General features: G+C 45.2%; 1 protein-coding gene across 1 annotated transcript in view; it reads left to right on the top strand.

Annotated features, from left to right (window-relative positions):
* LOC115900490 (calcium-activated potassium channel subunit alpha-1-like) overlaps nt 1-20217 on the top strand; it is a 254542-nt gene that overhangs the window by 100250 nt on the left and 134075 nt on the right. Inside the window, exon 3 of the mRNA XM_030941486.1 lies at nt 1635-1796. Within this exon, the coding sequence (XP_030797346.1) occupies nt 1635-1796 (162 nt within the window). The remainder of the gene's footprint in view (nt 1-1634; nt 1797-20217) is intronic.

The following is a 20217-nucleotide window of genomic DNA, read 5'->3' on the forward strand; positions in this document are numbered from 1 at the left end:
TTAAATGTACATTGTTAGATATATAATGAGTAAGGTTTTAGTATAAGTATGTCTCAGGTAGTATTTGGAATATACCTACACTAAAAAGTTATTTGTTGTTTATTTGAAATTTAAATTTTACTGGGTATCCCGTATTTTATCTGCCAACACTAAACCCAGCCTCTGTAGCCAATGGGGGCCTGATACTCATAGCCCTTTGTAGTCATTCATTCATGGTTATTGAGCCAACTCTGTGCAAGACACTCTATTAGGCACCAAGGATGCAGCAGTGGGGGAGGCAGACAGTAAGTGAAAGAAGTAAATGAATTATTAAGTATATTAGAGGTTTAAGTGCTATGGAGAAAAATAAAGCAGAAAAATGCTATTGGAAAGAAAGTGTTGCAAATTTAAACAGGTGGCCAGGGAAGACTTCCTTGAAAAGGAGGTATTTGAGCAAAGACTTAAGGGAGCAGGCCATAAGTCTCTGTGGGAGAAGAGTATTCTAGGTAGAACACTCACTGTGTGCAAAGGTTTACAATTTAGGTCACTATGTGGGGCTCAGTTATCTGATGAGATCAGCCTTGTTTCCTCAAGCACATTTTAAGCCACAAGGGGAATGTATTTTCTCCTGTAACTGAAAGGCTCTGGTGTGGATTTCAGGCACAGCTGGATCTGGATGTTCAAATGATGACATCAATAGTCTATTACTTTTACTTTTCTCTGCAGTGGCTTCATTCTCAGAGAAGGATGACTTTTCCTATTCTTTCCTGCAAATGTTCCATGCTTGAGTCTTATTGGCTTGACATGGATCATGTGATTATTCATGGCCCAATTGCTGTTGGCAGGGGGTAGAAAGGACTCTACTGTTGGAGCCAATGGCAGGCCATCTGTCCCCTTTGAACAACATAGACTGACAGGAAGAGGTAATAATTTTCCTAAAGGAAAGTGGGGGTGCTGCTGTGAAAAGGCGCAGAGAGGTTGGGTAGGCAAAGACCACAGGACATCTCCCACACTTTCCTCCTCCCTCCTCAGCATGCCCAAATCTTAGACAGGTTGCCTTTCCTCTTCCTTTGGTATTTTTTTTTCCTTTAAAATGGGAGGAGACTAGAATTTTGGGAGGCTGAGGTGGGCAGATCACTTAAGGTCAGGAGTTCAAGACCAGCCTGGCCAACATGGTGAAACCCCGTCTCTACTAAAAATACAACAATTAGCTGAGCGTGGTGGCGCTTGCCTGTAATCCCAGCTACTCGGGAGGCTGAGGCATGAGAATTGCTTGCACGTGGTGGGTGGAGGTTGCAGAGAGCTAAGATCGTGCCACTGCACTCCAGCTTGGGTGACAGAGTGAGACTTCATCTCAAAAAACAAAACCAAACAAAACAAAACAAAACAAAATAAAATAAAATAAAATAAAATAATACCATCCTTCTTTGTTTCACTAAGATATTTTAAGAGGAAATAAAGAAAATATTCTTTTTAAAATAAAGACTTTAAAAAATTCAAAGGCATAATTTATCCCTTTTGCTTTACTCCTGTACCTTTAAGCCAGTTTCCACCTCAGCTGGGGACCCCTTCAGGCTCTGGTTCTTTATGGGCAGGGCATATTATTTAAATCCAGTTGTTCCCTATGTCTCAACTCTTGCTCTCTTTGTTGCCAGGAGGCCCAGAAGATTAACAATGGCTCAAGCCAGGCGGATGGCACTCTCAAACCAGTGGATGAAAAAGAGGAGGCAGTGGCCGCCGAGGTCGGCTGGATGACCTCCGTGAAGGACTGGGCGGGGGTGATGATATCCGCCCAGACACTGACTGGCAGAGTCCTGGTGAGTTTCCACCCACTTCTCACACTAGGAGGCCTTGCTCTCTGGGCCAAGATGGCTTTGCTTATGAGTTGTGATGTTCCCCAGGGTCTTCTGCAGGAGGCTGGCTATTGGGAGGTGGGGGTGAGCAACAAGTGCTCCCACGTGGTCATAGAGGAGAAGCTGGGTTCCTCCTGTGTACAGTGGTTTATGGGGGGATTTGCAGGGAGTGGGATTTGCAGTGGAGAAGGGTTGTTGGGAGGATGTAGCACATTTCCTCTGCTAATAAGCACACACCCATGCACACACACACACCCTCCATCATCTTGGAGAGGAGAAGAGGGTTAAGGAGACATACCAGAAACTTATGGAAGGGTTACAAATGCGGAGATCCCAGGGAGTGCTGAGTGAGTGTGTGTGTGTGTTTGGTGGCCTTCAGGGGATGTTCTTCTTGTCCTGTGGTAGCCCGTAGGGACCCCCTCTTGGAGCAGTTTCCTAATTTTCTGCAGTGTGTGAGCTGGGCCCTGTGCATGGTGGAAATCAGTCATCCTGATGGTGGATGCATCAGCAGCCCACCTGAGGCTGCCTGGCCCTTGTACCTGGAGCTCACTTGTGTGCCCTTTTCTGATGAAGTTGTCTCCTAGGGCCACCTGCAACCAGGGCTGATTCTGCCTCTTCTCTGTGCGTTTCCAGTGTCTCTCTGATCTGCTTATATGAAGCTTGGCTTCACTGGCTGACCTCATGAGCCACTGGTTTTTGTCAAGGATCATTACTGGGACAGGCTTATAGTGACCAACCATCCAAGTTTGCCTGAGACTGAGGGGTACATGAGACATGAGTCTTTCAGTGCAAAAACTGGGAAAGTCCTGGGCAAACAGGGATGCATTGGTCACCATAGCCAGGCCCATGCTCTGGGAAAGCCCTGCCCTGTGGCTTTCTTTCTTGGGTCTGCTCTGGGTCAGGAGTTTCCCTGAGAAGAATGTTGCATTTGGAGTGATTTCTCATTATGATTCTGGAAGCTGCTTTGTCTGGGCCACCTGTCCTGGCTCAGTCAAGAGTCATTTGGCTCATAGATGGAAGGAGAAGGGACATCCTGAGACCTGAGTGGCTCAAAGACCAGGCAGGGACACTGGAAAGCAGTCATTATCTCTGAGTCTCACAGCAAAAACTCATCGAGGAGGTGATTGTAGATGGAGGGAGGTGGTGAGAATTTCACTTCTCAGAATGCTGCTTGGGGAGAACTCAGTGTTATGTCTGGGATCAATATCACACACACTTTTGCAGGAAGGAGTGAGAGAATGAACGTGGTGCTTGAGTAATGAAAGGTGCTGGCCACACAGCCTTCAAGAAGGGCAGGTTCTGTTCACCGAGGGATCTGCCGTGAGCTGTGTGCTGAAGAGTCTGGATATGAAACCATGGCTGATGTCAATTGATGGCAAAATGGAAAGAGGGGACATTTAAAGTTGGAGTTTTGGAGGAGGAGAGAGAAACTGGTGAGGTCAGTGGCTGCTTGGAGGAAGGCAGAGAGGGAGGTAATTCAGTCTGGTGTGACCCAGGGGGGACAGTGGGGACTTGGAGGTGCCTTACTGTTGGCTACGCTGTGTAACAGCACCTCTATCTCTCCTCCTGCCTCTTCAGTGAAGTCTCCATTGCTCTTTCATGCTTAAAGAGGAGTGGATTCTGCATTGGAAACTTAGAGAGGTTGAATTCTGAGTCTGGGTATTCATGGGGACAAAATGGAGGTAGTGTGTTCTATATGTATGGTGGTGATAGTGAATGGGGAGCAGTAGACAGTTTGGTTGCACAAATGTGACACTTGTTCCTTCCATGTGGCCATTATAGACAGGTCTAATTTTCTTCATCATCATTGCCAAGAGTTACTGAACGCTAATTCTGGGCCAAGCGTATTTGTTTCAGCTCTGGAGAAAAGAAGGAAGGATTCTGATTCTATTGCACCCTGTATGGACGTTATCGAAGGGATGCATGGAGGATAAGTGCTATGAGTACAAACACGGTGTGTACGTGTGGGGTGTGGGGAGGGGCCGTAGGGGAAAGTAGGGCTGATCAGAAAAGCCTTCATAGGGAGGAAAGCCTTTGAACTAAAACTCCCATTTCAAGATGAACTGCTTTATGGTGGGAAGATATCAAAAATAAAAACATATCCAAGCTTAAACACAAGAAAATGACTACTAGGTGGGCTGGAATTTGTGAAGAATACCTAATAAGACAGAATGCATTTGCAGTGAGCTTTTAAGTGTGAGTTAGGATCTTCAGAATCAAAGGAGAGGAAAGCCCTCAAAGTGAGGAGCAGGAAAAGCAGAGAAGGAGCCTGGTGCTCTGGGGAATAGGGAGTGCAGACCCTAAAGTCTGGGGAAGTGTCCTGGAGACAGCCTGGTGGGGCTTTAAAGGCCATGCTAAAGAACTTTTGGGCCGGGCGCAGTGGCTCACGGCTGTAATCCCAGCACTTTGAGAGGCTGAGGTGGGTGGATCACGAGGTCAGGAGATCGAGACCATCTTGGCTAACACGGTGAATCCCCGTCTCTACTAAAAATACAAAAAATTAGCTGGGCGTGGTGGTGGGTGCCTGTAGTCCCAGCTACTCAGGAGACTGAGGCAGGATAATGGTGCGGACCCAGGAGGAGGAGCTTGCAGTGAGCCAATATCAGGCCACTGTACTCCAGCCTAGGCGACAGAGCAAGACTCCATCTCAAAAAAAAAAAAAAAAAAAAAAAAAAAAGAATTTTTGAAGTTTGTAGAACAAGGAGATTTTGAGGCAGGGGTGTTGTGCAGAGAGAGCTGGGGGACAAGTGGAGACTGAATGGGTGAGGCTGGAGCTTGGAGGCTATAGGACAAGTTAGGGCAGCGAGCTACTGCTTTAGTGATGGCAAGGGAGCAGATTCCTGCTGTGGTCCTGGTGAGGCACGGTCTGCACTGACACCAAGCAGAAGATGCAGGTAGTCCATGCGGGTGATATCGTGGAAGTGGAACTCACTGGGCCAAGCACACCCAGTGGCCACCTTGATACTCTCCTGGCAATCACACTGTTGAATGCCCCTTGTAAGCCAGGCACTGTGCTAGCCTTATGTGTTATGATCAGTTTGTGGGGGAAGGACAATGTCGTATTTCTTCCATATCTCCTTATTGCTGTTGTATGGTAGGGGTTCATTACAAGAAAATAGGCCAATCTTATTGGTGAATTCATTTCCGTTTTACAGTTGAGAAAATCAAGATAGGGCAAGGGCAATTATTTGTCTAAAAACATTCAGCTTTGAGTGACAGAGCCAGGCTAGTACCTGCCAGCTCCCTGTCTCCCAGTCTGGTGCTCCTTTTGTGTCATTCCTTCCCAGTCGAAGATAATGTCTTTTCTTTTCTAAGCCACTGCCAGCTGTCACTTTGGCTGTGACATTTTGACATTACCGTCTTTTAGCCAATTTGGTCCTGAGGATGCTTGGCCTGCTTGTTTTAACATTTGCATGTAGAAGCATGGTCCATTGAGGCCTCTCTGCCTGAGCCTGCCCAAGGTGCCAGCTGCTCTCTGAAGATCTCCTTGGAGAAAATCCTGCCCAGGCTGCCGGGGCCATGCAGAGCAAGTGGGACCTGCTGCACAGAGAGCAGGCATCTCAGAGCTCCAGGCGGTATCCTGAGAACAGGCCTGCCCTTTAGGAGCAGGCAGTTCCCTGCATTGAACAAAGAACAGATTTCACAATTAAGTAATGGCGGGCAAGAGAAAGCAGTACCGCCTGTTCAGAACCCAAAGCTGTGTTTGCCTTGAGCTGTCCAAATGTTTATCTCTGCAACAATGGGACCAAAGCAAGACCAGACAGCTGGCTATTCAGTTTCCCTTTTCAATTTTTAATTTGTTTTCCTTGATGCATGCTCAGGAGCTTGGCCTCCTCATCTGGGCCGCTATCTCACCTGTCTAATTGTCACAGGTGAGAATCTCGAAGCTGGGACATCATGAATAAGGTCCAGCTGGGGAAGAATTTGCCAATACAACCTCAGAATATCTGTAGGATCTCCCAGACGAGCACATCCGTTATTCGCTAAGTGTTTACTGCTCATCTGTACCTGGCACTGTTTGAGGCACTGGGCATAAAGTGGTGAGCAACAGAGATCCAGGTGTGAATTATTTATATTGATAAACTAGATATAAGGATGCAGAGCTCAGTTTGAGAAATGACAAATGATAATTGCCATTCACCAGTGCTTTTTATAGTCAATGCCTGGAGCCTGATTATCCACATGATAAAAATTCCTTGACCCCAAGGCTCCAGACCTTAGAATAGCCTGTCTTTGCCTCCTCTCTCACCCTGGCACCTAGGCTCAGCTGGCCAAAAACAGCAGGACTGGACAGAGCCTCCTCTTGGAGCACATGGCTGAGGGCTTCTACATTAAAGTCAGTGCCAGGCTGTCAAGGGTACTGCTTCCTTTAGTTTTTTCTTAATTAAACAAATGTTTATTTTCTGATTATAAAAGTCATACATGTTTGCTTTTATAAAAAAAAATTTGAAACCTACTGGAAGAAGTGCTGATAAATTCCACTGTGGGATTTGGAATTGACTCACGTGGAGGGAAATTTGGATATAGCAGTCAATGTCATTAGGATTTCTCTCAACTGTTTGGGTGTCGTCGAGGACTTTGTTCACTGCATCTCACGTTACCCGCTTTATGCACAGACTCATGGGATAAATAGTGTTTTGCTCCAGAGATGGTTGTGGTTTTCCTGGTGAATATCCAATGAACATGCTAAATGGAGAAAGGGATCATGTCTCTCAGTGGTGGCTGCTCAGAGCCAAGTCGGTGGCTTATGGAAAATACAGAGCGACTCAGGTTTGCGCTCTGTGTCTTTGCACCCCTGCCCTGGCTTGTCTTCGTCATCTCTCCTCTCATTTTCCCTTTGCCCTACTTTTCTTACTCCTATTTGAAATTTACATGTATGCAGTTATGTCAGGTACATACATTTTTGTCAGGTAAATTAAATCCTTCTAAGAATAAGGTAGTTTCTAAATAAAGAGGGCAAGAAACACGGAGTAGGCTTTAGTATAGTTTGGTTGTACTGTATAGAATCATAAGCCAAAATCAATAGGGATAGTCAAGTTCAGGGTTGGTAAGTTTTTCTGTAAAAGGCCAAATAGTAAATATTCTAGGCTTGCAGACCATGTGGCCTCCACGACTCAACTCTGCCTCAGTAGTTTGAAAGCAGCCACAAACAGCCTTGGTGTGACTTTGTTCCAGTAAAACTTTCTTTATAGAATGGGAGAAAATATTTGCAAACAGTGCATTCAACAAGGGCCTGATGTCCAGAATTCACGAGGAACTTAAAAAACTCAACAACAAAAATCACCAAATAGCATTTAAAAGTGGGCAAAAGATATGAAGAGTCATTTCTCAAAAGAAGACATATGAATGGCCAACAAGCATATGGGAAAAATACTCAACATCTCTAATCATCAGAGACATGCAAATTAAAACCACGATTAGATATCATCTCACCCCGGCCAGAATGGTTATTATTGAAAAGACAAAAAATAACAGATGTTGGTGAGGATGTGGAGAAAAGGGATCACTTATGTGGAAATGTAAATTAATACAACCTCTATGAAAAAGAGTACAGAAATTTCTCAAAGAACTAAAAACAGAACTTCCATTTGATCCAGCATTTCCACTAATTGGTACCTACCCATAGGAAAATAAATCATTATGTAAAAAAGACCTGGACTCCTGTGTTTATCACAACACTACTCACAATAGCAAAGCTATGGAATCAACCTAAGGGTCCATCAATGGATGATTAAATAAAGAAAACATTTATATATATATATATATATATATATATATATATATATATATACACACACACACACATATATACACACACATGCATATATCACATTATGCATGTGTATATATATTACATTTATATATACACAAACTTACACAATAAAATACTATTAGGCCATAAAAAAAGAATGAAATCATGTCTTTTGCAGCAACATGGATGGAACTAGAGACCATTATCTTAAGTGGGACAACTCAGAAACAAAGTCAAATACCACGTTCTCATGAATAAGTGGGAGCTAAATAGTGTGTACACATGGACAGAGAGCGGAATAGTAGTCAATGGAGACTCAGAATGGTGGAAGAGTGGCAGGTGGCGGGGAGTGATGAGAAATTATTTAATGGATGCAATGCACACTGAATGATGGTTACACTAAAGCCCAGACTTCACCACTGTGCAAAATATCCGTGTAACAAAACTGCACTTGTACCCCTTACATATATACAAATAAACTGTATTTATAGAAATAGAGGGTAGAAGAAACAGTTGACTAGAAGGAATAAGTTCTAGCATGTGATAGTACAATAGGGAGATTATAGTTAACAGTAATTTATTGTACATCTCAAAATAGTAAGAAAAGAATTAGAATGTTTCCAACACAAAGATAAATGTTTGAGGTGATGGTTGTCTGTTACCCTGATCTAATCATTATACAAAATATCATATGCACCCCCCTAAAATATGCACACTATTATATGTCAATACAACGTTTTAAAAAAAGAAACAGGTGGTGGGCCAGACTTGTTTCACACACCATAGTTTGCTGTCTCAGTCTAATTTATCCCCTTGTTTTATACATAAAGAAATTGAAAGGCTGGGGCTGGAGGCGAAGAGATTCTCTAAGGTCAAGTAGCAAGAGTGTCACACTCTTTGTAAGGGGGAGCATTACAGACTCAGTGATAAACACACAGAGGTAAATACAGGCACACGCACATACCCTCACTATCCACATCATCACTTAGTTTCTGCATGTTCATATTCATTTCCATGTTGATCTCACAGCAACTGTCTCCCTAGGGAAACTATGTCCTGTGGCCAAGGATAGCCTCACCTCAACGTGCGAGCGACATCTACACTGCCTGGACTTTACCTCAACCCCATGACAGATTCAATGTTTTGTGTGTCTCTTCAAAGACTGGTCTTGCCAAAATAGCTACCAGCTCCTAAGCAAAGCTAGAGAGAGCCCTTAGAATCACTCTTTGTAGTTACTTTCCCCATATTCCTATGCTGTTACATTTGTGTATTGCTCCAGGAAGCTTACACAGCTAATTCTATGAACTGAAAGTATATGCTACTTGCTTGAATGTATACAGGATGATTTATCGATGTAAGAAGAAAAATATTTATCCCCCTAAATATGTTGCATGTGTGGCATTTTACATTAACGTTATATACATAACCTGAACCATTTCATCTTTGTCTCCAAAGGCCTGAAAGAAAATATGTGTCAAATACGCCTTTCAAATAGGAATAATCCTATTGGTTTAATATAGTTAAATAGATGTACGTTCACTGGGGTGCTGTTTGCACATGAAATTAGACTGGTTGAACCCAGTGGGAGTACACATGGGCACACACATAATCAAATATATCACATTCACTGCACTCACTACTGTTAGGTGCCCTATGGAGCTTGTGACATTTCCCATCAGTATCCTCTACTTTTCTTTCTCAGTGGTGCCTGGTGGCAAATTCACACCCACACACACACACACACACACACACACTCTCTCTCTCTCTCTCTCTCTCTCTCTCTCTCTCTCTCTCTCTTTCTCTCTCCCCCTCTCTCCCCTCTCATCTATGCCCCAGCTTTTATTATATTTTCGGCAAATCTATGTAAAATTCTTACATCATTGGCCAATTCCTTGTGTAACAGAAAGACTAGAGGTTTCACAGGGCTGTACTTTTAGTAAGAATGCCCCATAGTGAATAGGTATGTCCTTCTCTCTACTACTGGGATCAGTTGGAGTTTTATTTGCATTGTTTTAACACTCCTAAGGGAGGCTTCTGTTTAAAGGAACCATATGATAATTTCCTTCCAGGACTTAATAATGGTTCTGTGTTTCATCCCATGCATAGATACCGAAATGACATTATGGGTATCAGTCAAAAAGTCAATGAAGATACCTTCTCTTTTTATTATTAAATATGAAATTTTGTCTTTATCCAATGAAAGATACACTAGATTTGCACTAGATTTGTTATTTGTGCCTCAACATCATTTATCCAGATGGGAAAACATGAGTCAGAGAAGTAATTGAATTGAGCAGTCCCCCCGACAGGTAGTGAGCTGCCTGTTACTAGAAATATTCAAAGAGCAGCAGGATTGCATTTCATGGTGCTGTTGCTGACAGTTGGTTAGACTTTATCCTCATTGCTTTAATTAGGTTCCACAGAACACTAGACCGACGAATTGTTCCCGGATAAAAATGGTTCCCTGGGAACTTGGACAGACTTCATTTCGCATCCCCCTCCTTGAGATTGCCAATGCATATCAGCATATAAATACTTACAGAAGTCCTGCAGTCAGAAAGTGGAAAGACTCTGTTTTGCCCAGCATTTCCCATTTTCATTTCACTGTGGAATCCTTTCCCCATGTAATACCTGTGGGCATCACATAGCACTCACTTTGGGAAACATTTAATTAGCCCAGGGATCAGTTAGTTATAGCCTGTGGGACAGTCTGGCTCACTGCCTCTTTTGTGTGGTTCATAAGCTAGGAATGGTTTTTACATTTTTAATTCTTTTTTTTAGAGACAAGGTTTCACTCGATTGCTCAGGCTGGAGTGTATTGGTGCAGTCATAGCTCCCTGCAGCCTCAAACTCTTGGGCTTAAGCGATCCTTCTGCCTCAGCCTCCCTGAGTACCTGGGATTACAGATGCATGCCACCATGACCTGCTATGTTTTTTAAAAATTTTTTGTACTGATGGGGTTCTGTTGTGTTGCCCAGGCTGGTCTTGGACCCCTGGGCCCAGGCGATCCGCTCACCTTGACCTCCCAAAGTGCTGGGATTTACAGATGTGAGCCACCGTACCTGGCTTTAATGGTTATTTTTTAAAAATCAAAATAAGTATATTTTGTGACATGTGAAACATATGAAATTCAAATTTCAGTGTCCATAAACAAAGTTTCATTGGAATACAGCCATGCTCACTCATTTACGTATCGTCTGTGGCTGCTTCCGTAACAAGCTACAAAGGCAAAGTTGAGTAGTATCCGGAGTCCAAAACACCCACCAGCCTAAAATAACTACCATCTGTCCCTGTAAAGAAACAATTGCCACTCCCTGTATGCCTGTCAATATTCCTCTTTAAGTGGCCTACAGGACTTGCTCCATAAGTTACCTATGGCATAGGTAATAGATAAGATATAACATCTGTCCCCTTCTCATGGGGACATGTCTACATTCACTTCCCCAAGCTCAACTAAGTACTGCATTAGAGATGGAGAGGCCAGAGCCAGGTGGGTCCCCAGGTTCCATAGCAGATTCCCAGCTGGGGTGAACATAGGGATTTCCAGTTTGCAAGGTCAGGAGAATGTATCAGAGAATTTTGTAGCAGCATCATTCCTTGAGTCTCTCCATCCACCTGCCCACTGCTTCAGCAGCCCCCACAGCCCAGGCCCTGCTGGCAGCTCCGAGTCTAAGCCTTACCCCAAGAGGACCCCTGATCAGGGTCTGCAGGCCAGGCACCTCACAGCAGCTGCTGGTCTGCAGGCCTCGCGCCATGTGCTGGGCTCTCCGGCACACCCTGTAAAGAGCAGCTGTTAATTTTACTAGCTGGCGTGTTGGCTCCTCTGCCCTCCCCAGGGCTGCTGTGAAAATGAAGGAGAGTTTCAGAAATCAACCCTCAGCTGACTCTGGAGTGAGGAAGAGCCTCCTGGTCCAGGGACAGCCCACTTGATCCTGGCCACTCATCTCTGGCTCCCAGGCCCTCTGGGCTCTGATGGCAAGTGCTGGCGTGGCTGTTTTCCCTCTCCTCTCAAGTTTCTAGGTGCATGTGGGTGCCTGCTTTGGCCTTCCATCCCATTGTCTGTCTGTCCATCCATCTATGTCCATTCATCCACCTGTGCGATTCACCAACATTGATTGGTGTTCCCTAGTATACAGAACTGAGCGTAGCACAGGTCAGTGGGGGCCTGGTAAGCAAGCAGAGCACTTGCAGCCTCTGTGCAGTCAGCAGCCAGGATGGCCTCCCTCTGCCGGTCCTGCCTTGTCTCTGTCCTCTCTGCTTCAGTCTGTCTTTTGGGGCCTGGGAGTGAGGAGCCCTGTCCCCTTGTCAGTGCATTGTGATCTGAACTAGAGCTCCTACTCTTTTTTGATCTCCGTCTGGCTCCTTGTGTCTCATTCTCACTTGATTGGAACCAACAAGGAGGATAGGTGGAGCCCACAGCAGCCTCAAAACTCACTCCAGCTCTTGCATTGCCTCTCTCCCTGGGACACCCACCTTGGGAAGGAGCTTCTGTGTGTGGTACAGCTGGGCAGTTGGGAGCCCAGCCTCTGCAGACTCCTGACTTCCAGCTCCATCTGTCTCAGGGGCTTGGCTTTTACTCTGGGCGAGTTGTTTCATTGTCTCATACCTCAGTTTCCTCATCTGCAAAACAGGGACAATAATAGTCCCTGCCTCTTAATGAGTTAATGCATGTACAATGTTTAGAACAGTGCCTCTGACATGGTTAGTGCTTGATAAGCATGGTTATTATTATTTTTGTTATTGTGTGTATGAGCCCGGTCACCATGTCATGGAGGAAATGGGCCGGTATGGAGGCAGACGAGTCAGGGGGTGGAGAACAAATCCTTTTCTGGAGCATGGGTAGAGCAGCCCTCAAGCCTCCCCAAACCCAGACACCTTCCAAGAGTGCTGAGCAGCTCTGGGCAGGGCCATCTGAAAGGCTCTGAATGCTCCAGGCAAGCCCTGGTTTGGGTCCATCCAGATGATGATGTTTGCTCCATACACACAATTAATTCAGGGTTGTCCAGCCTGCGTCCTCTTCGCAGCTAGCTTATGCCAGCCTGACTCACCATTGTCAAGTTGGCCAGGAAAGTCTCACTTCATATAGCCTCCCTGAGCTGACTGGAGACTGGAGAACAGGCTGGGCTCTCCCTGGAGCTGTACATTGTGGCGCATGTGTAACAGGAAGTGCCTTGGCAGGACGAGAGATGAGTCTGATGGAAAAAGGGTCAAGTGCACTTACTGTGGACTCTGTGTCCACCTCTCTCTGGGGGTGGGGCGAGGCTAACAGGGCAGGGACAGGCTGGTTTTGGAGGGCACATCCGCACCAGTATTCGGGGAGGTGTGTTTGATGTACATTTTGGCATGTAGTGACCACACATTCATTGAAAGGAGATGGGAAAGTGTGTGAGGTCACCAGAAGGTAAAGACCCAGATTCTACTGCACATGTGAGGCAGCTCCTCTGAGCTGTTCCTCCATCCCTTCATCCATTCCTGCAAACATTCTGGAGCACCTGCTCGGGGTCAGATACTGTTCAATGTGCTGGACACATATTGGTTCATTCAGCAAAAGCTGCAAAGTGCAGTCATCCAATGTGTCGAAGGTGGAAATGTTACGCTTGCATTTTCTAGAATGATTTGGGGTGGGAAGGTTCCTGAAGTAGGGTTTAGTGATAAGTCAGAGCCTGTGACCCATCTATCAGTCCCTTGGACAGGCCTGGGAGCTCAAACATTCTAGTCCTGATTGCACATCCTGTGCAGTTCTGCAGCTGAATCCCAGGGGCCTAGGTGAATATATGAGTAGTGGTTTCCCTCCCTCCCTTCCTCCCTTCCTCCCTTACTCCCCCTCCCACCTCCCCCCTCCCCCTCCCTTCCTCCCTCCCTCCCTCCCTTCCTTCCTTCCTTCCTCCCCACCGCCCCTCTCCCGCCTACCCCACTCCCCTCTCCTCCCTCCATCCTTCCTTCCCTACCTTCCTCCCTTCCTTCCTTCCTTGCCTCATTCCATTCCTTCCTGCCTCAACCCATAAAAGCTGGTGCCCCCTGGAGGCTACTGAGTTAGGCTGGGAGCTTTTCTTACCCAGCTTTTCCCCCAAAGCCTTCAGAGGGTGCTGATGGCTTAGCAGTTCGTTTTTGTCAGAAAAATATCCTTAGAGCCTCCATTTCAGCTGCGAGAAAGTTTGTTTAGCAGGGAGACTCAAAAATAGAGATGATGATGACAAAGTCATCAGCCTTTGTTGTGCAGGGGAGCGCATGCTTGGAAAGTCACACTTGGGACCACACGCAAGCTGATGCTTCCAAGTTTAGTTTACGAGGCTATGTTTAGGAGGAGGCAGACTGACTCGTGCCTACGGGCCCCAAACAGTCCAATTTGGTGCACTAGAAGCCTCATTTTTAGACTCTGGGTCCAGAGTGAGACTTTTTCCAGAAAAAAAAAAACAAAAAAAAAAAAAACTACTTCGGGGAAATGACAACAACAGAAAGCCACCATTTGCCCTAAAATTTTTATTGTAAAAACTATTCTCTCCTGTTTGAGTAGTGAGGGATGTAGGACACGACAGTGGCTTTTCTGCCTTTCTGAAGGAATTAGGGCACATGGAAACTCAATTAAATGTACCCAAGCCTCTTAAACACCAAGGCTATCTTTTTGCTTATCCAGTTAATTTTAGTTCATGAAATTGGCCTTGTGCTGACATGATGGAGACGGAGTGAGGGTGGGAAGCCAGGGGCCTCTGTGAGTGGAAGCTTGTTTCTCTATTCACAAGCCTTCAAGGGCACGCATTCTTCCCTGGGGCATCAAGGGGGACCATTAAACCTGTTTGCGCCACAGTGCCTGGGAGAGCAAACTTCTTGGCCTTCCTTGTTTACTGGAGGTTGGTTTATTCGGAAGGTAGATGGACTGGGCATATTGGTTACCCTGGCAGGAGCGCCCCAGGATTCAGTAGGTTAATGAGAAGGATCGAGAAACCATCACCTTCCTAGAGCTGTTCCCAGACTTTTAGCAAACAGGCTGAATTTTGACGTTTTTCCCATTTTTCTTTTTAATCCTCTCTCCCCGTACCTTTTGTGGCTTTTGGTGAAATGGCTGTCCTAAGGGAAATGGGACAGTTCATTGAAAAGGAGCGCGGAAGTAAAGATCCCTTTCCCACACCACCTTTCCTCAGATGCAGCCTTTGCTTACACTAAAAATAGCTTGAAACAGAGGCTGAATCACAAAAAAAGGTGGCGTTTCAGGGGACAGAGGCTGCCAGCTCCCTGGCTGTTGCAGAACTCTGTTGGGTTTGTTGGTCTCTGAGCCCCAACTTGCCCAGGAAGGCGTGGGGTTTGGAAGTGTACTGGGAGAGGTTCAGAACATTCTTTTTGTTTCTAGAGCAAGAGCCTGGTTGTGTCTGCCTTGGTTGGAGAGTCTGTCCAGAGCTAATTATACCAGCAGGCGCTCATAGAGCACTCTGCCTGGTGTTACGCCTCGGGGTGGAAAATAACTTCCTGCAAAGGGAAGGAGTTGTTTTCAGGAGCTGCTTAATCCCAGAGGCACCTGCGTGGGCTCCCGGGGAAGCTGCCATGAGGTTATTGTTTGCCTCTGAACCATGAGGTGGGCAACTTGATTTCTTGGCCACCTCAGATCTCTCCAGGAAAAAGCTCAGATAATCAGAAAGAGAGAAAAGAGTTTACTCACCTTGGTCTATGCTGTGTGTCTCTCTGGCCCTTGGGGATTCATGACAGTGTTTGAGATCAATTCTGGATATGAGAGAAGAGAGGCAAGTCACTTACTTTTATCTGAGGAGCTGCAATCCGCAGAAACGTGGATACTAACCCTGGCTCTGCCATCACCTTTCTGGTTGACTTTGGACAAGTCAATTCCCTCTCCAAGGCCTTAGCATCTCCATGGATAAAGAGAGGGGGTCACAGTAGTTTTTCAGTAGTTTGCTCCCTTGTAGCCCAAAATATCTTTATGTTTTCTTAACCCCTTCACTGTCCTTCATCAGCAAAGGCTGCAAGGGTTAGCCTCACATCTACCATGCACTTGGCCCTGTGCTAGGCACCAGGAGAACTGCAAAAGGAGAGAGAATGTACTTTTCTTAGCTACCAGAGTGATTGGAGTGAAGCAGAGTTCATCAAGGGGTGTCTCTGCATGGCTCTCCCCTGGTTTTGCCTCCATTTGAAGTAAAATCTCACACTCTGTCCCTGGCTTACAAGGCCCCGTAAGATATGGTGACTGCTTCTGACACACCTCCAGTGATTCTTTTCCTTCTTCACTCCTTGCTAGAGAAGAAGCAAAGCCTGTAGATAGAAGGATGTAGATGAGCCTGAGGTGCTGGACGGGGGGAAGGATGCCATGGGAGGAGGGGCCCATATTCCAAAGGGCCAGCTCAGTGAGAAGGGACCCCTGTCCTTTGCTCTTTGTATTGCTTTTGACTGAACTGCTGCAAATCATGGGGTCCCTGAAAGTCCATCCCTCCTCCAGAGGTAGTAGCGCCTCCATCTCTGTGCCCCTGAAAACAGTAAGAGGCATGTTTATTTAAAATAATGACTGCCAGAGGCACCCAGGAGGGGCTGGAGATCGAGGAAACATTACTGTGGCCAAAGTCATTTTTTATTTCTGGAGCAAGATAGCAGACTCAGGGTGGTGGCAGGAGCTGCCAGGCTAGCCCCCAAATTTATAGCAAGGGTGTTAAACACTGTGGGTGATCAGTGGAGTTGACATTGCAGAAATTCCCCAAATGAAAATTCCTTATAAGTTAACTTTTAGATGAACTTTAAAAACCAGGGACAACAGACCCTCTATGGGCTATTTCAAGTGTTTCCAATTTTATTAACATGATTTAAGCAAAGACATTCCCTCCCTGGATGCTAAATGAGAAAACATCACTATTTCTCTGCCCTTGTGCCTAGTCTGCAAACCAGTGGGTTTATCTGGTTGTTTTCTCCAGAGTTGGAGCACCGCAGTCGTTTCCATAGCACTCCGGCCCAGAGGGAGTTGTGTGTTGGGGGCTCAGTGTTGTCTTACAGAACAAACCTTGTAAAGGCAATTTGGCAAGCCACCCTTCCAGCACCAAGAGATACAATTCCTCTTTCCGGGGCTGAGATGGAGAGATACAGATAGAGAGAACAGAAATAAATAAGTAACCAGTTTCTCTTTCATTTAAATCTCAGAAACAGCCTCTGGTGCTAATTATTTCTGCTGTGGATTTTGTCAGACTCTGAATCCCAATCCTTTTGCCATAGGTGGTATATTTTAGAGATGCAAAATGATATAAAAGAAATCTACTTTCCTGAAAGATAATTTTGTGTACATTAAACAGACACATTAAGCCATTTACAAGAGAGCTGTTTGTTCTCAGGGATCTGGAGGAAATCTGAATTTCTAATTCTGGGCTCTTTAATAATTTTCAAAAGAACTGAGGCTAATGATTAAACGTCTTTGAACTTCCCCAGGCTGTCTTCTGTCTCATGATCTCAAAGCATTTGAAAAGGAATAGAATTCTTTACCTTGATGAAATCCATAGGAGAGTAGAGGAGACACCAGCCCCACCAGGAGCTTTGTGGCAGAATGGGGGAACTTAAGGTAAAGAGGCCCAAGAAAAGTGCATGAGGTCACTTTCAGAGCTTCAGATGTGGAGTTGAGTGAAGAGCCTTCATACCAGTTTTTATTTCACAGCCTTGGCTGCTAAGACTTGGAAAGAAGGCCAAAGAGAAAAGAAAACCTAGGTAGGACTTAGTTAAGGATGTCTACAATGAGATTACACATGACATGCGACCTTACCTGGCTCTAGTGTTTAAGGATTAGAAGAGATCAAGTTTAGCAATCGTGAACTTTCATCATCTTTCATCAACTTTCATCTTCTGGGTTCATTCTGATTGATCAGTAGCAGCTACAGAGAATATTTGGCCAAAGATTCAAGGTTCAGCAGCAAAGAGTCATCATGGCTCTGCTCTAAAGAATTCCGAGGGCTGGGTGCAGTGGCTCACTTCTGTAATCCCAGCACTTTGGGAGGCCAAGGCAGGTAGATCACTTGAGGTCAGGAGTTTAAGACCAGCCTGGCCAACATGCTAAAACCCTGTCTCTGCTAAAAATGTAAAAATTAGCTGGGCATGCTAGCAGGCACCTATAGTCCCAGCTTCTTGGAAGGCTGAGGCAGGAGAATCGCTTGAGCCTGGGAGTCAGAGGTTGCAGTGAGCCAAGATTGTGCTACTGGACTCCAACCTGGGTGACAGAGCAAGATTTCATCTAAAAATAAAATAAAATAAAGAATTCCGTGATTGATTAATGATGCCTGCCATGAATGGCAGCTTGGAGGGTGGTAGTACTAGTGTTATTTGTGCCTTAGCTACCTGTTCTAGGTCACATTCCCTAAAGTTTACATTATGTGTGATTAAAGTGGGGCTTGTCCAAGGTCATTTGGTCAGTTTCAGGCATGTCTCCTGACTCTGTCTAGTATTTGATATCCCAGCTTCATAGGTTAGACCTCAGAGAAACAGCAAATTTTTCAGCTTCCTGTAGCAGCCTTCTTTTTCTTTTCTTTTTTCATGTTGCAGCCTGACTTCAGATTTTTCCATCTGGAGACTTTCTTTAGTGTTTGGAGAGCAGAGGGGGTGGATTTCAGAGCCACAGTGATTCTACAGATAAACAGAAATGCAAGCACAATTTTCCTGTTTGTTATGTCCACTCTCAAAATTCTCTCTGCATGAAGCATACACTGATCACAGCCCTCCCACTGCAAAGCCTTCCCCTCAGCCCACTCCTGGGTTCTTTCTCCCAATCTTTGCAGATGCCTTTCCCTGTGCCCCACTCCCCCGGCACTGTAAAAAGCTTTTGGTGGGGGTTGATGCGTCATCATTTCCTTCCATCATAGCCTCACCTCCTATTTCTTCCTGTTTCTCCCTTAATGTTCTTTCTCTTAGCTATTCATGCTCACATCTTAATGGCTGTGCTTACAGAGATAAATACATTTTGCCTCTGACCAAAAGCAGTTTCTGCCCTGACTTGAATTTAAAAGTCTGCCAGAATTGCAGTGGGAAGCAGAGGCAGAGTCCTCAGTTTCGTCCTGGGAGCCATAAAAATTTTCGAAGAGTTTATCATCTCCATCAAGATGAAAATGGGACTTCAAGGCTTCAAATAGGAAAGATAAATAACAAGGAAAACTCTAGCTTTTGTCAAAGCAAAGTTCTCTTTACCAGTTTTGTGAGTCTACCTGTTGTGGCATCTGTTTCATTGTGGTATCAGACAGAGCCTTCTCCAGGAATTTATGCAAACCTACGACTGGATAGAGAATTTCAGGCAATTGGTAGAGCCTGGAAGATGGCTGACAAGTCATATTCTTGGGCTATAACTCACTTTCAGACTCCTCATTCATTCCTCAATTCTTGCTCCTCCCCTTCCAGCATAACGGGAATTGGAATAGAAAGCTCCATTAACTGTAAGGCCTAGGCTGTGATGTATAGGGCATTATAACAAATGGGACTACAGTTTGTTGTACTTGGCTATCTTTCACATTTGAGGTGGCGAGGATTCTTTGTCAGGATTGGATTTCGCCCCCTTGACTTCAGTAAACAGCTGCATGCAACTGGGAAAGGCTCAGCCAGTGTTTCCAGCTGCTCAAGATGGCCCCATGTTTCCTTTGAGGAAACCAGTGCTAAGAGCACCCATGTGCCACTCTGGATGGCCAGGAAAGTGCCCAGTGAGTGCGCTCTGGAACTTGTTTCTGATGTGAATGGTTTGGTGGGTAACTCAGGGAGACATATTACATCTCAGTAGGAGGCATGTCCTGTGGATTTGCCCTTGATGCTGCTTTTTCCATTGTCCTGGCTTAAGCCCTGTGACCCCTTCCTTCACGCATTATAGCAGCTACACATCACTCTCCTCATTTGTCCCATCTCCCCGCTTCAGTCCATATTTCATGCTATTGCCAGATGAATTTTCCCCAAAGCCAACTTTGCTTAGGTTTCCCCATGGCTCACAGACCTTCAGTGGCTTTCCAAAGTCTAAAGCCCAAATGCTTCATGCAAATGGTCAGGGCCTCATCCTCTTTCCAACCTGTCCTTCTTCTGCTCCCCTCTATGTACTCCATGTGTTCAAATCCTACCTCATCTTTAAGATTCAGTGCATGGTGTTCCCTCCTCTGAATCCATCAGTCTTGCACAATATTCACATACACTTGTGCGTGTGGCTTATCCACTCTAAAGGCAATGTGGCTGAGAGGTTAAGAGCACAGGCTGTGGAGCCAGATTGGCTGAATTTGACCTTTGTTCTGCCATGTACTAGTGTGACCCTGAGCCAGTGACAGAAGACAATCATAGTACTTACCTCGTAGGGTTATTATGCAGATTACATGACCTAATATTTATAAAGTACTTAGAACAGTAGCAGGGACAGACTAAGTATTGTATACATTGTTCATCAAACACAGTAAACTATAAGTTCATTGAGAGAAACATGTGGTTTAATTGTATAATCCCCTTTGTCCTGTGCTGGGCTGAAATAACCTTGAACCAGATTGCTGTGAAAATGAAATTTGAAGAGAGAGAGAGGAAATATATGTGAAAGCACATTGTCATATCTTTATTCAACTAATCTTATTGAATATCTGGAGTTACCAGGCTCTCTGTTTGGCAATTGTTGATCAAAATGGAATGAGATATAAGTCATGTCTAAACATT

This window comes from Rhinopithecus roxellana, chromosome 11 (assembly GCF_007565055.1).
Source record: "Rhinopithecus roxellana isolate Shanxi Qingling chromosome 11, ASM756505v1, whole genome shotgun sequence".
NCBI classification, from domain to species: Eukaryota; Metazoa; Chordata; class Mammalia; order Primates; family Cercopithecidae; genus Rhinopithecus; species Rhinopithecus roxellana.